The sequence below is a fragment of the Neoarius graeffei genome, chromosome 3 (genome assembly GCF_027579695.1).
Source record: "Neoarius graeffei isolate fNeoGra1 chromosome 3, fNeoGra1.pri, whole genome shotgun sequence".
Classification (NCBI taxonomy): Eukaryota; Metazoa; Chordata; class Actinopteri; order Siluriformes; family Ariidae; genus Neoarius; species Neoarius graeffei.
The window spans coordinates 74,078,720-74,092,890 of record NC_083571.1 but is presented as its reverse complement, the minus strand read 5'-3'; the positions used below and the strand labels follow the sequence as shown (position 1 = coordinate 74,092,890).

General features: G+C 39.9%; 1 protein-coding gene across 1 annotated transcript in view; it reads left to right on the top strand.

Moving 5' to 3' along the window:
- gucy1b1 (guanylate cyclase 1 soluble subunit beta 1) overlaps positions 1-6,721 on the top strand; it is a 64,115-nt gene extending 57,394 nt beyond the window's left edge. Inside the window, exons 11-13 of the mRNA XM_060917291.1 lie at positions 1,520-1,660; positions 4,977-5,131; positions 6,390-6,721. Of these exons, the coding sequence (XP_060773274.1) occupies positions 1,520-1,660; positions 4,977-5,131; positions 6,390-6,510 (417 nt within the window). The 3' untranslated portion in view covers positions 6,511-6,721. The remainder of the gene's footprint in view (positions 1-1,519; positions 1,661-4,976; positions 5,132-6,389) is intronic.
- Positions 6,722-14,171: the final 7,450 nt, after the last annotated feature.

Sequence of the window (14,171 nt, the reverse complement as noted above, 5' to 3'; positions counted from 1 at the left end):
GATGCATTTGAAGAAAACCAGGCAACCCTAGGATTAGGGTGAACCCTAGCCCTCACCCTAACCCCAGAGATGTGTTGGAGGAAAAGCTGCTCGAACGTAGGCCCTGAAATTGTTTAACTTTCTCACACAACAGTGATGGAGTTTGTTTGTATGACTTTGTTTAGAAGGAAACAAAATGAGCATCTAGTCGTCTTGATTTTATTTATAGCACAGATTTTTATCTGGTTTGAGAAATGTGTTCATCTGCATTGTTATTAAAATAAAGTGGAGAGTGAACTTGTACACTTGATGCAGAATTGTTGATTGAGGGTAATGGTGAGGTCACTGCAGGTCTCAGTGTAACAGAGCAAAGAAGAAGAACAAAAGTTTGATAAAGAGCTTCATTAACAAAAGGAGCTTTAAATAAACCAAACAAGTCAGACATTTTCTGTCAAATGAGACAGAACGAGCCTTTAGCAGACATTTTATCTCAAAACAGTCATATTTAAAATATGCACAAACAACTTCTTTCCCGTTTCTCAGACTGTGTTCTGTTGAAAAGCTCATGTAGCCATCCACAGCAGCGAGGGCAAGCATAGCGTCTGTTTGTACAGAAAGATGGCCTCCTGATTTATGTGCCAACCTTTCAGACAGGAATGCACTTTAAACTAACCGACCTAAACAGGAGGTACGATTTCGAGGCTGGCTCACCAAAAAAAGTAATATTTACTTTAGACCCTGTGCATCTCGGTGGTCTGGTGGGTTTACGGTCTCTCTGACAGACTTGGTCACAAAAAAGACATGTGTGTTTAAAGTGTATGTCTGGAGGGTGTGGGGTTGTTTTAGTTCAAGCTGAAGATGAGTAGCACTGAAACATCATGACGTGTTGGCCTTTATTCCTGCCAAGGCAAATTTTACTGCCAATGTTCTACATGTCCAGCCGGTCAGAGAGCTGTGTGTTAAAATACAGTACGGCATTCCACACACACGACTGTACGAAGTGTAAATATGGCGAGGAGTTTATGTTAAAAGGAAAATACAAAACGGAGAATTGTAAACAAGCAAAATAAAACAAAGTCCAGTTTCAGCAGAAGGACAAATGTGGGGTTATGGTCAATTCAGAAACAAAATCAACATTAATTAATGTGCTTTTATATAAAAACTAAATATTTATAATGCAAAACTGTGTGTGTGTTTTTGTGAAGTTTGAGTCTGTAATGAGATCCATGCACAGTTTCACACCTTTCACAGATTGTGAGTGACCTGAACCTTAATCTTCCATATTCTTAACATTGTGTTTTTTATAATGTCATTAAATAACTGCATTACAGCAGCAATGAAGATAACGTGATGAGCTTCAGCAGAATTACAGCTTCAGTGTTTAACAGCTGGATCTAGAGGGGTTTTTTTTCCCCTCATTGTAATGATTTTGTTGTATAATTTACTTATACATTTTCATTTCTACTTTTTCTCATGTGAAAAAAGCAGGATTTTAATTCCAGTTGTCTATTCAGATTAGATGAAATATTTATTTATGCAGGTGGAGACAGTTGGTGATAAGTACATGACGGTGAGCGGACTTCCAGAACCCTGCACTCATCACGCCAAGTCCATCTGTCACCTGGCACTGGACATGATGGAGATCGCAGGACAGGTGAAGGTGGACGAGGAACCTGTGCAGGTAGCAGCTCCATATCCAGGACGACAGATGGAGATGTTTGAATGGTGTAAATGGATTACATTTCTGGGGGGAAAAAAAACATCTTCACAATCTCTGAAGATTATTTTTTAAGGTTTTATTCTTCTTAAAGCAGCAACTCATAAGTTGTAGTGTTGTAGAATATAAAATAGAATATATCTGGAAAAGAACTGGTGGTTTTTATGAGGTCCTGTGAAGGTTACAATGATAAATGATTTTTATGAAATCCCCCCAGAACACAGATCCTTTAAAGGAACATTTGCCTATTCTGAATCTCCAGTGTGCAGAATTTCAACACCAGTATTTTACAGCTGGATAACATTTTGATCTTGATACAGCAGCAAAATATATAACTGTATGTAACTAAAAATTGGGCTGCATGAGGCAAAAACATATCTGAACAAGATCATGGCACGTAATTCAGATAGACAGACACACCGTTCTAGAAACATCTTTCTAGGTCATGTTGGAAGTCAGTGTAGCTTTGATTTATGAAAATATCTGGGTGATATCAAAGAACAGCGGCACGGTGGTGTAGTGGTTAGCGCTGTTGCCTCACAGCAAGAAGGTCCTGGGTTTGAGCCCCGTGGCTGGCGAGGGCCTTTCTGTGCGGAGTTTGCATGTTCTCCCTGTGTCCGCGTGGGTTTCCTCCGGGTGCTCCGGTTTCCCCCCCAGTCCAAAGACATGCAGGTTAGGTTAACTGGTGACTCTAAATTGATCGTAGGTGTGAATGTGAGTGTGAATGGTTGTCTGTGTGTCAGCCCTGTGATGACCTGGCGACTTGTCCAGGGTGTACCCCGCTTTTCACCCGTAGTCAGCTAGGATAGGCTCCAGCTTGCCTGCGACCCTGTAGAACAGGATAAAGCGGCTAGAGATGAGATATCAAAGAACAGGTGAGCTGTTTGTCCTGTATACCTGTGGTTTTCTCTCTCTCCCTTTGTCTTTCTCTCTCTTGCTTTCTCTCTCTCTCTCTCTCTCTCTCAAATTCTCCACCTCTCCAGCTGATGCTTGATTGATTGATTGATTGATTGATTGATTAACTAAATGTATTTCTTACAGGGACCATGTACAAATTGCATTAATCACAAAAATGGAAAAGATGCTTTGTACTAGATTTAGCTATGACTCTATTTCCATCTGTAGTCCCTGGGCAAGTGATGAACAATGAGATACAATTGAAATCTGACATCACACACATACAAAGGGACAAATATAGGATAGCATAAATATGAAAATGTTCTATACCTGTGTGCAGAATTATATAAAGACAGAAAGCAGGTTATTGTAATGAGGTTAATGCTGACGGGGTGAGGGTTAACTCTGAGCGCTCAACTTCCATTTTTTCACATCATGGAGCTAAAATGACAAATGGAGCCAACACTCACTCCGTTTATGTTACCATTGCTAGCACAACATAACCAAATATCTCCATTATTCAGGTCCAACATGAGCCAAACATCACGGAACTCAGTAACTTCAGCAGCAATGGCTTTCACACACAGTTACAGCTGGTTTAGAGCAAAACTAACAGAGACCTGCTGTTAAACACTTTTTCTTGTTCAGAATTAATAATTCATTGAGATAATGAGCAAGAGAGGGTTTTAAAGATGAGTTTTGAGAGAGAGAGAGAGAGAGAGAGAGCAGTGTTGCAGCAGCAAATTCACATAAAGCACAAAACAGACATTGAGGTGGGTTAAAAAATATTTACAAATATATATCGATATGAACTACTCTATGACTAAATAAACAAGAGTCATCAGGAGATAACATATCCCCCGGCCCCCATATGAAACCCCACTCCAAATTTTCCTAAGTTGAATTGGTTGCCATGGAAATACAGAAAAAAATTAAAATCACAGAAATCCCAAAATATTAAAAGGCACAACTCCTCTAGTCACTTAATATAACTGTCAGGTTTCGTGAAAAAAATTCTTAATGGTTTCTGAGTTATGCTCCGGAAACTAAAATGTCTACAGACGGACAGACAGAGCGATAGCTATATCCCCCCGCATTATATCCCAGGGGGATAAAAAGATAATAATAATCGAATAAAACTGTGCAAATTAAATGTAGAATGTGACAATCCTCATCCAAAAATATCCTGGATTTGTGGGAAATTAAAGGAAAATTGTATTATGAAACTTTGTGCAACTGTCTCCTTCACATTGTTGTAAATAACAAAAACAAAATTAGAATAAATAAATAAAAGGCAGGTAACCGTTCCTCAGTGTTGAATGAAACGGGCCGTTTATTAGCCAGCGGTTGGCGTGAACACACACTTTCTCTCATGTGAACTGAGTCTCATCAGAACTCATCCCATATTTCATTTAAAAGCTAGACGGCCTTTCAATTTCATAAAGCCAGTGAAATTTAGTTCCCTCTGAAATTTGGTCATTGTGATATATGTTTATTTCTGTAACATCTTAAAAATAAGTAAATAAATAAATAACCAATCAACCCCAACCATTCTGTGGCGGGGAAGTTATTTAATTTGAGAGGATTCCCGAGCAAATAATGTGCATGAAATCGCTCGCTTCACGCAGTCAAGCAGACAGAGGAAGTCTAGTGTGCACATGAGCAGGTTTTCCTTTCGGTGTCTTCTTCTTTTGGGTTTTACAGTAGCTGGCATCCACAGTGTCGCATTACTGCCATCTACAGGTTTACCTTTGACCGTGCACTGACAGTTACATCATTCTGTCGCTAAACGAACAGCTGATCACACCAAGGTGCTCGCTGACCGCTGATATTTATTAGTTTGGTCCTGCGTTTTCTTTCCTTCGCAACATAACGTCTTTCCTTCTTGCTTTCCGTTACTGTAGTCAGTCTTTCACGTTTTATTCACACACTCACATCCTCCATTTTTCTCTCCTGTTTCAAATTTGTATCCCACAATGCCTTGTGTGAACAGGGAAAGCCAAGTAAATGATGCATGACGTAGTATCTTGAATTGGGTCATGGTGAAGCAGGAAAAAATAGCAGAGAATTTAGGGCCATGTGGCCCTAAATTAATTAATTGTTCTATTAAAAAAAAAACAACTAATAAAATTAGAAGTCTGTAATTCAAATTCGGTAGCATTCGGTCCAATAAACAAAAATAATTGGCTATCAGGGAAAATTCTTTTTATGGCCTAAACCTGAAAAATCTGAAAGTCAGTCTACCTTTAAACCAACAGTAAATTGATTCTGAATGAACACTGATGCAGTTTCATCTCCAAAGTAGGAAGTGAGAGTGAGCCTTTCTGGGGTCCCTCACTGTTAGCTTTACATTTCATGGTGTTAATTTTTTGTTTTCCTTTAGATCACCATCGGCATCCATACTGGAGAGGTCGTGACGGGGGTCATAGGTCAGAGGATGCCTCGCTACTGTCTGTTCGGCAACACAGTGAACCTGACGAGCCGCACGGAGACCACAGGAGAGAAGGGGAAGATAAACGTGTCCGAGTACACATACAGGTGAGCAGCTGTGGAAGCTTCACAATTGTTCCTCAGATTTTAGAGAAAGGAAGCCAGAAGAAAGGGTCTGAGTGTGAACTCCAGACCTCAATCTGTACATCTCTCAATACGAGACCGTGTTATCATGAAAAAACTCAGAAAAGATCCAGTCACAATCTGACATCTTGATTTTTATCTTTACTCATTTATTCTGCAGTTGGCTTTTTGTGTAATGTTGTAAAGGCATGGCATTGTGACTTTTATAAAATTGTGAAATGTGGTGAGAGAAGTTTTAGATCAGTAAGTTGATTTAAAAATCCACATTTTTTTTTAAATATTGAATTCTCTCCAGAGTTTTGGTGTGTTTTGAAAAATAACAAATTGCTGTGACGTGAAGAAGCAGAACTTGAACAGTTTCTTTAAAAGATTTTATAATGCAGGGATGAAGATGTTTATTTTACTCCAAGTGAAACAAAGTAAAATAAAGTTTTGTGAATTAATGTGTCTCTGTAATTTATTATTATCTTGCTGTTAATTGAGGTAAAGAAAAGCTGTGTATGATTTTGCAATTAATATTAAAATTATAAATCAGGACCTGGCGACTTGTCCAGGGTGTACCCCGCTTTTCGCCCGTAGTCAGCTGGGATAGGCTCCAGCTTGCCTGTGACCCTGTAGAACAGGATAAAGCGGCTAGAGATAATGAGATGAATGAGATTATAAATCAGACGACATGGTCTGGGTCCAGGGGTGAACACAGGATGTCTGAGGTGCGGGGCGATAAAATAAAATTTAGATGTTATTTAGATGCCTGTAGCGCCACCTAGAGGACTCATCTCTTCACACACAGGAGCAGCTTCCTGTAGAGAAACCTGCAGGGGATTTTTATCTCTAAATAGAAACCAGACATGAGGGTTGAAGTTGAGTCAGTTTATTTGTATTTTACTTTTAACAACAGACACTGCTGCAAAGCAGCTTTACAGAAAAATAAAGACATTAAACATATAAATGAATAAATCTACCCCTAATGAGCAAACTTGAGGTGATGGTGGTGAGGAAAAACACTCTCAAATGACATGAAGAAACCTTGAGAGGAACCAGACTCGAAAGGGAACCCATCCTCATCTGGGTGATCACAGATAGCATAATTATAAATAACTCACTTCTATAACTACAGTTTCTGTTCCTCAGACTGTGTCGATGCAGATGTGTTGAATTTGTAGTTCGTTGTTGTTTTTTAAAATTCTTTTATTTATTGCTTGTTTTGTTGTTTCCCTGTCAGATGTTTGCAGTCAGTGGAAAATGCTGATGCTCAGTTCCACCTTGAGTACAGGGGCCCCGTGAGCATGAAGGGCAAAAAAGAGCCGATGAAGGTGTGGTTTCTGTCGCGGAAAACGTTGTAGATCAACGCAGATCAACATTTAAACAAGTATTCTCATTAGTCTTTAATTTACAGTCAGACTGAAATCTGAGCATTTTGTGTTGTATTTGATCCAGAACATTAGGCCTACTGTACCTCTGTTTAACACAAGCCTTTACTCAGCAGCTGTTTGGGCTCTTTAGCAGATTATTACCAATTTACATTTTTTTAATGTAAAGGTCCAACGCTAACGATAAAGCAACATAATTTTCTCCATAGTTATATCTGTTTAACTAAATTATTTCTACTGTAAATGTTTTATAAGTTAAAACGTGTAGTACATCACTGATTTATTATTCATTTCTTCAGTTCATTTCAGATGTAGAGCAGGAAGAAGCACAAATCAGACCGCAGGTCAACTTTAAACTTCATCTTTTCTGTACTTTTACATTTATATTAAATATATAGAACACTACACAGCGTATAGTAGAGAGTCTGTGCGTATAGGCAGCCTTCATATAATACTTTCGCCCATCTGCATTTCTGTTTATCGTGTAATAAAACAACATGCACAGTGTTTTGTGTGTGAAGTCTGATCGCGCTGCTGACGCTCTGTTTATAATGAAATCATGAAATGTTTTGTCTGTATAATATTGAATATTTAACAATCTGTTTTGTATGCATCGTGGTATACATTTCTGTGTGTATATGTGTGTATGTATGTATGTGTGTGTGTGATATATAAAAATAAAATGTGCGTTATATATTTGTACCTCATGTACTATGGCAGATTTTGGGAAAATTATAGTAAGGAGTAAAAAAATCTCTCAAATCTAAATCCCAAAATAGTCAGTACAGCACCAGACAGATCGTTTACCACCCACATGTACTGGCATTTAAACCGAAAAAAAAAAAAAAACTAGATAAATATATTCAGCAGAAGAAGCAGCCTTTATTTGTCACATGCACACTTAAGCACAGTGAAATTCGTCCTCTGCATTTAACCCATCTGAAGCAGTGAACACATGCATACACACACACAAGTGAGCAATGAGCACACACACGTACCCAGAGCAGTGGGCAGCTATGCTACAGTGCCCAGGGAGCAGTTGGGGGTTATATCCAGTCCCATTTCTAAATAAAAACTGCTATTAATTTCTACACACTTATAAACTCATTGCACGACAGCGATTGAAAGTGTTAAACCAGCACACGGCCTCCACCTGGAGTTCCACGTCACATTCTCAGTGTTTGGGTTTCACCTTTTCCTCACACAGAAGATTTGAGGTCCTGATTTATTAAAAGTTTGTTTCTGGAGAAACATTTTTCATGTGAATAAAATAAAGTCCCGTTCATTTTGGGGCATTTCTGTTTCAGAGAACTGAATACTGAGCAGAGTCGATCCAAATAGAATAATTTATTACTTGCAATGTTATTGACTAAACCCCTCACTAATCCCACTGCAATTGACTGCATGTTATTGGGTATGAGGGCCAGATGTGCTCATCAGACTGCACTCATTCTCTGGAGGAAGTGGGTCTCATTCTGCAGAATGACACAGCAACATGCGATGTGCACTTCTCTTCCTCCTCCATATTTTAGTGAGGATCATGCAGCAGAAGTGGAACTTCACTTAACATCAGCAGGTGAGCATGACATTTCCAGATGTTTCTTCACTCAGTCGAACATCTTACTGACGTTCCTCCTAAACCACTGAACTTGCTTTGAACTCCGTGATTTCCACGGTTCATTAAGGAGCAGAGGATATTTATTGCTCACATCACTGTATTAGGAATAATTCAAAGAAATCATAACAATACAGTACCAGTCAAAAGTTTGCACACCCCTGCTCATTCACAGGTCTTTCTGTATTGTGACTATTCTCTACATTGTCAAACAATATTGAGGACATCAAAACTATGAAATAACATTTGGAACATATGTGGAATTATGTGGTAAACAAAAATCTGTGTGTGTGTGTGTAAAAAAAAATATATATATATATATATATATATATATATAAACTGAATATGAAGATTTGCAAATCATGGAAACCCTATATTTCATTGAAAATAGTACAAAGACAACATATCAAACATTGAAACTGAGACACATTATTGTTTTTTGAAAAATATATACTCATTTTGAATTTGATATCAGCAACACGTTTCAAAAATTTTAGGACAGGGGCGTGTTTACCACTGTATTGCATCACCTCTACTTTTATCAACACTGTAAACATTTGGAAACTGAGGAGACCTATTGCTGTAGTTTTGAAAGAGAAATGTCATCCCATTCTTGCCTGATTATAAAATTTCAGTTGCTCAATCGTTCGGGGTCTCCTTTGTCGTATTTTCCACTTCATAATGCACCAAATGTTTTAAATAGGAGACAGGTCTGGACTGCAGGCAGGCCAGTTTAGCACCTGGACTCTTACACTACGGAGCCATGCAGTTTTAATATGTGCAGAAAGTGGTTTGACATTGTCTTGCTGAAAGAAAGAAGGCCTTCCCTGAAAAAGATTTTGTCTGGATGGCAGCATATTGCTCTGAAATATGTAGATATCATTCAGCATTAATGACGCCTTCCCAGATGTACAAGCTACTCATATCGCATGCACTAATGCACCCTCATACCATCGCAGATGCTGGCTTTTGAACTGTGCACTGATAATAAGCCAGATGGTCCCTCTCCTCTTTAGCCTGGAGGATGTGGTGTCCATGATTTCTCAAAAGAATTTCTACTTTTGATTCATCAGACCTCGGGACAATTTTCCACTTTGCCTCAGACCATCTTAAAAGAACTCGGGCCCAGAGAAGGTGGCAGTGTTTCTGGATATTGTTTATATCTGGTTTTAACTTGCATTTGTGGATGCAGTAATGGACTGTTTTCACAGACAATGGTTTTCTGAAGTGTTCCTGAGCCCATACAGTGATTTTCACTACAGACACGTGTCTGCTTTTAATGCAGTGTCGCCTGAGGGTCTGAAGATCACAGGCATCCAATGTCAGTTTTCAGCCTTGTTTCTTGCATACAGAGATTTCTCCAGATTCTCTGAATCTTTTAATGATATTATGGACCATAGATGATGTGATCCCCAAATTCTTTTGCAATTTTACATTGAGGAACATTATTCTTAAATTGTTACCCTGTTTGTCTTTCATAAAGCGTTGAACCCATCCCCATCTTTACTTCTGAGAGACTCCACCTCTCTGGGATACTTTTTTATTTTTTTATATCCAGTCATGTTACTGACCGGGCGGCACGGTGGTGTAGTGGTTAGCGCTGTCGCCTCACAGCAAGAAGGTCCTGGGTTCGAGCCCCGGGGCCGGCGAGGGCCTTTCTGTGTGGAGTTTGCATGTTCTCCCCGTGTCCGCGTGGGTTTCCTCCGGGTGCTCCGGTTTCCCCCACAGTCCAAAGACATGCAGGTTAGGTTAACCGGTGACTCTAAATTGACCGTAGGTGTGAATGTGAGTATGAATGGTTGTCTGTCTGTGTCTATGTGTCAGCCCTGTGATGACCTGGCGACTTGTCCAGGGTGTACCCCGCCTTTCACCCGTAGTCAGCTGGGATAGGCTCCAGCTTGCCTGCGACCCTGTAGAAGGATAAAGCGGCTAGAGATAATGAGATGAGATGTTACTGACCTGTTGCCAATTAATCAAATTAGGTTTTTTTTAAGCATTACACAACTTTTTCAGTCTTTTGTTGCCCATGTCCCAACTTTTCTGAAACGTGTTGCTGACATCAAATTCAAAATGAGCATATATTTTTCAAAAAACAATAAAATTTCTCAGTTTCAACATTTGATATGTTGTCTTTGTACTATTTTCAATTAAATATACGGTAGGGCTTCCATGATTTGCAAATCTTTGCATTCTGTTTTTATTTGTTTTACACCGTGTCCCAACCTTTTTGGAATTGGGGTTTTAAAGAGGGTGGTAGTGTAGTGTAGTGGTTAGCGCTGTCACCTCACAGCAAGAAGGTCCGGGTTCGAGCCCCGTGGCCGGCGAGGGCCTTTCTGTGCGGAGTTTGCATGTTCTCCCCGTGTCCACGTGGGTTTCCTCCGGGTGCTCCGGTTTCCCCCACAGTCCATAGACATGCAGGTTAGGTTAACTGGTGACTCTAAATTGACCATAGGTGTGAATGTGAGTGTGAATGATTGTCTGTGTCTATGTGTTAGCCCTGTGATGACCTGGCGACTTGTCCAGGGTGTACCCTGCCTTTCGCCCGTAGTCAGTTGGGATAGGCTCCAGCTTGCCTGTGACCCTGTAGAAGGATAAAGTGGCTAGAGATAATGAGATGAGATATATAAAGACTTATCTTTTCCATGAACATTTCCTCTCTTATGCTTAGTCTTCTTTTTCCCCTCCTGTAAAGCAACTTTGGGACTGTGAAAGGCACAATAGAAATTTAACAATGATGATCCATCCATCCATTATCCATAACCGCTTATCCTGTGCAGGGTCGCGGGCAAGCTGGAGCCTATCCCAGCTGACTCTAAATTGACCATAGGTGTGAATGTGAGTGTGAATGGTTGTCTGTGTCTATGTGTTAGCCCTGTGATGACCTGGCGACTTGTCCAGGGTGTACCCTGCCTTTCGCCCGTAGTCAGTTGGGATAGGCTCCAGCTTGCCTGTGACCCTGTAGAAGGATAAAGTGGCTAGAGATAATGAGATGAGATATATAAAGACTTATCTTTTCCATGAACATTTCCTCTCTTATGCTTAGTCTTCTTTTTCCCCTCCTGTAAAGCAACTTTGGGACTGTGAAAGGCACAATAGAAATTTAACAATGATGATCCATCCATCCATTATCCATAACCGCTTATCCTGTGTAGGGTCGCGGGCAAGCTGGAGCCTATCCCAGCTGACTCTAAATTGACCATAGGTGTGAATGTGAGTGTGAATGATTGTCTGTGTCTATGTGTCAGCCCTGTGATGACCTGGCGACTTGTCCAGGGTGTACCCTGCCTTTCGCCCGTAGTCAGTTGGGACAGGCTCCAGCTTGCCTGTGACCCTGTAGAAGGATAAAGTGGCTATGGGCGAGAGGTGGAGTACACCCTGGACAAGTCACTAGATCATCAAAGGGCTGACAGAGACAAACAACCGTTCAAGTCAACTTTATTATCAATAATGCCATATGTGCAGGACATACAGAGAATTGAAATTACGTTTCCCTTTTATCCGCGGTGCAAACAGTAATAAACATGAAATATAAAATATAGGTAAAAGATATAAAGTTTTTTAAAAAAGGTGTATATATACACACACAAGCTAAAGCTATCTAAGAAAAGACAGTGGCAATCCAGAAAGTATAAATATGGCAAATGTGGCAGTGTGAACAGAATTAACGGTATAAATTTAAATGTGACGAATGACAATATAAACAGAATGAACAATGTAAACGGAAACAGCAGTCTGATAGTATAGTAGGGCAATATAGCACGATATAAACAGAATTATCAGTATAAATAAATATGGCAGTATGAGCAGAATTTACAGTGTAAGTATAAATATGGCAGATATGACAGTATAAACAGTATAGCAGTGAAGTCTGTCAAAGATAAAATATGTATAAAGTGTAAACAGTGTTGTAAACAGTTTTTATATAGTGTAATTAACTAAAAAAATAACATGTAAACAGTATTGTAAACAGTTTTTACATAATGCAATTGAATTTCATTAAAGTTCGTTAAAGTGGCTGGTGACATTTGGTTTGTGTATTAAGGGAAGGGGGTACTGGCTTGGGAGGGAGTTCAGCATCCTGACGGCTTGGTGGATGAAGCTGTCTCTCAGTCTGCTAGTTCTCGCCTGGAGGCTTCTCATTCTCCTCCCAGAAGGCAGGAGGCTGAAGAAGTGGTGGTTGGGATGGGTGGAGTCGCCCGTAATGCTGAGTGCTCTGCAGGCCAGGCGTGTGTTGTAAATATCCTGAAGGGAGAAGGGGACACCGATGATCATCTCAGCTGCTCTCACTATGCGCTTCAGGGTCTTCCGGCAGGATGTAGTACAGTCGCCGTACCACACAGTGATGCAGCTGGTCAGGATGCTCTTGGTGGTTCCATGGTAAAAGGTGTGCATGATGGGGACTGGTGCTCTAGCTCTTTTCAGTCTGCGGAGGAAGTAGAGGCGCTGCTGAGCTTTCCTGGCCAGCGATGTGGTGTTGCTGCTCCAGGAGAGATCCTCGGTGAGGTACACACCCAGGAACTTGGTGCTGCTCACTTTCTCCACAGCGGCACTGTTGATGGTCAATGGAGGATGCTGGGTGGAGGCTCTCCGGAAGTCGACAACCATCTCTTTCGTCTTCTCCACCCAGCTCACCCACACTCACATTCACACCTACGGTCAATTTAGAGCCACCAATTAACCTAACCTCCATGTCTTTGGACTGTGGGGAAACCGGAGGAAACCCATGCAGACACAGGGAGAACATGCAAACTCCACACAGAAAGGCCCCTGTCAGCCACTGTGCTCGAACCCAGAACCTTCTTGCTGTGAGGCAACAGTGCTAACCACTACACCACCATGATGATGATGATTATTGACATTTTAGATTCTTTAAAGTTATCAGCATTTACCTTGATGAGGCTTTGCATATTATTTTAACCAGCTTCATGAGGTAGTCACTTGGAATGCTTTTTAATTAACAGCTGTGCCTCATCAAAAGTTAATTAGTGGATGAGTTTCTTGCCTTCTTAATGTGTTTGAGATCAAACAGTAAATAATAAAAATACAGTAAATAGCTATTTTACAACTGTAGTAATCCATATGTCAAGAACTGAACAACTGAGTAAAGAGAAACAACATCCATCATTACTTTAAGACATGAAGTGACTTTAATTAATAAAAATAAAGAAAAAACACTGAATTAGAAGACCAAAGTTTTGACTGGTTCTGTTTACAAGGATCTATTCTTCTTGTGTTTTAGCATTATAGATATTCTGATATATCCGTATCTGAGACATCCTATTGTTCACACACACAAAACTAAAATAACAACTAATGTTAAAAAGGCTCCCTGGAGATGTTGCATGGAACCATTCGGATTAATTTACCATACTGGTTGTGTTCAAAATGGTATAATACATACACCGATCAGCCATAACACACCAACTGTATGTAATCCACTGGGTTCGTCAACAACATTAATATTATTGGTGTGTTAAAGACCCAGATGATTCTGAACAAATCTGTAACTCAGGTCTCTCTGATCGCTGTACATTTTGTAGACACTTGATACTGTGTGAGAAACAGAGATGCATTCAATACAAAAATAAAACAAAAAAAAAATGCACCATTCTGTATAATATTGAGTGACTTAAAATGGATCAGAAATGGTATGATTTTCAGTAGTTAACCAGTTATAAAGATCATAAATATCACATGCCACCAGGTTTGGAGCACAAATGCAGAGAGATGTTAGTTGCAACAAAAGATGTTTATTAGATAATAAACACAGGAAACTAAGGCCACAAGGGGAAAAAACACCAACAGAAAGAAACTAAAGTACACCATCAGTGATGAGTTAATAATTTCAACAAAATAGACTTCCTGTTAAAACTATAATGGATTTCCTAATTACACAGTGGCACATTTTGACCAAAAAAGAGACAGTTTCAGATGTCAGTTGTTTATAATCATAAAGTCCCGTGGATCTGTTTACAAGCAGATTTTGACTGTATATGGCAGACCTGCTCAGGTGACTGTA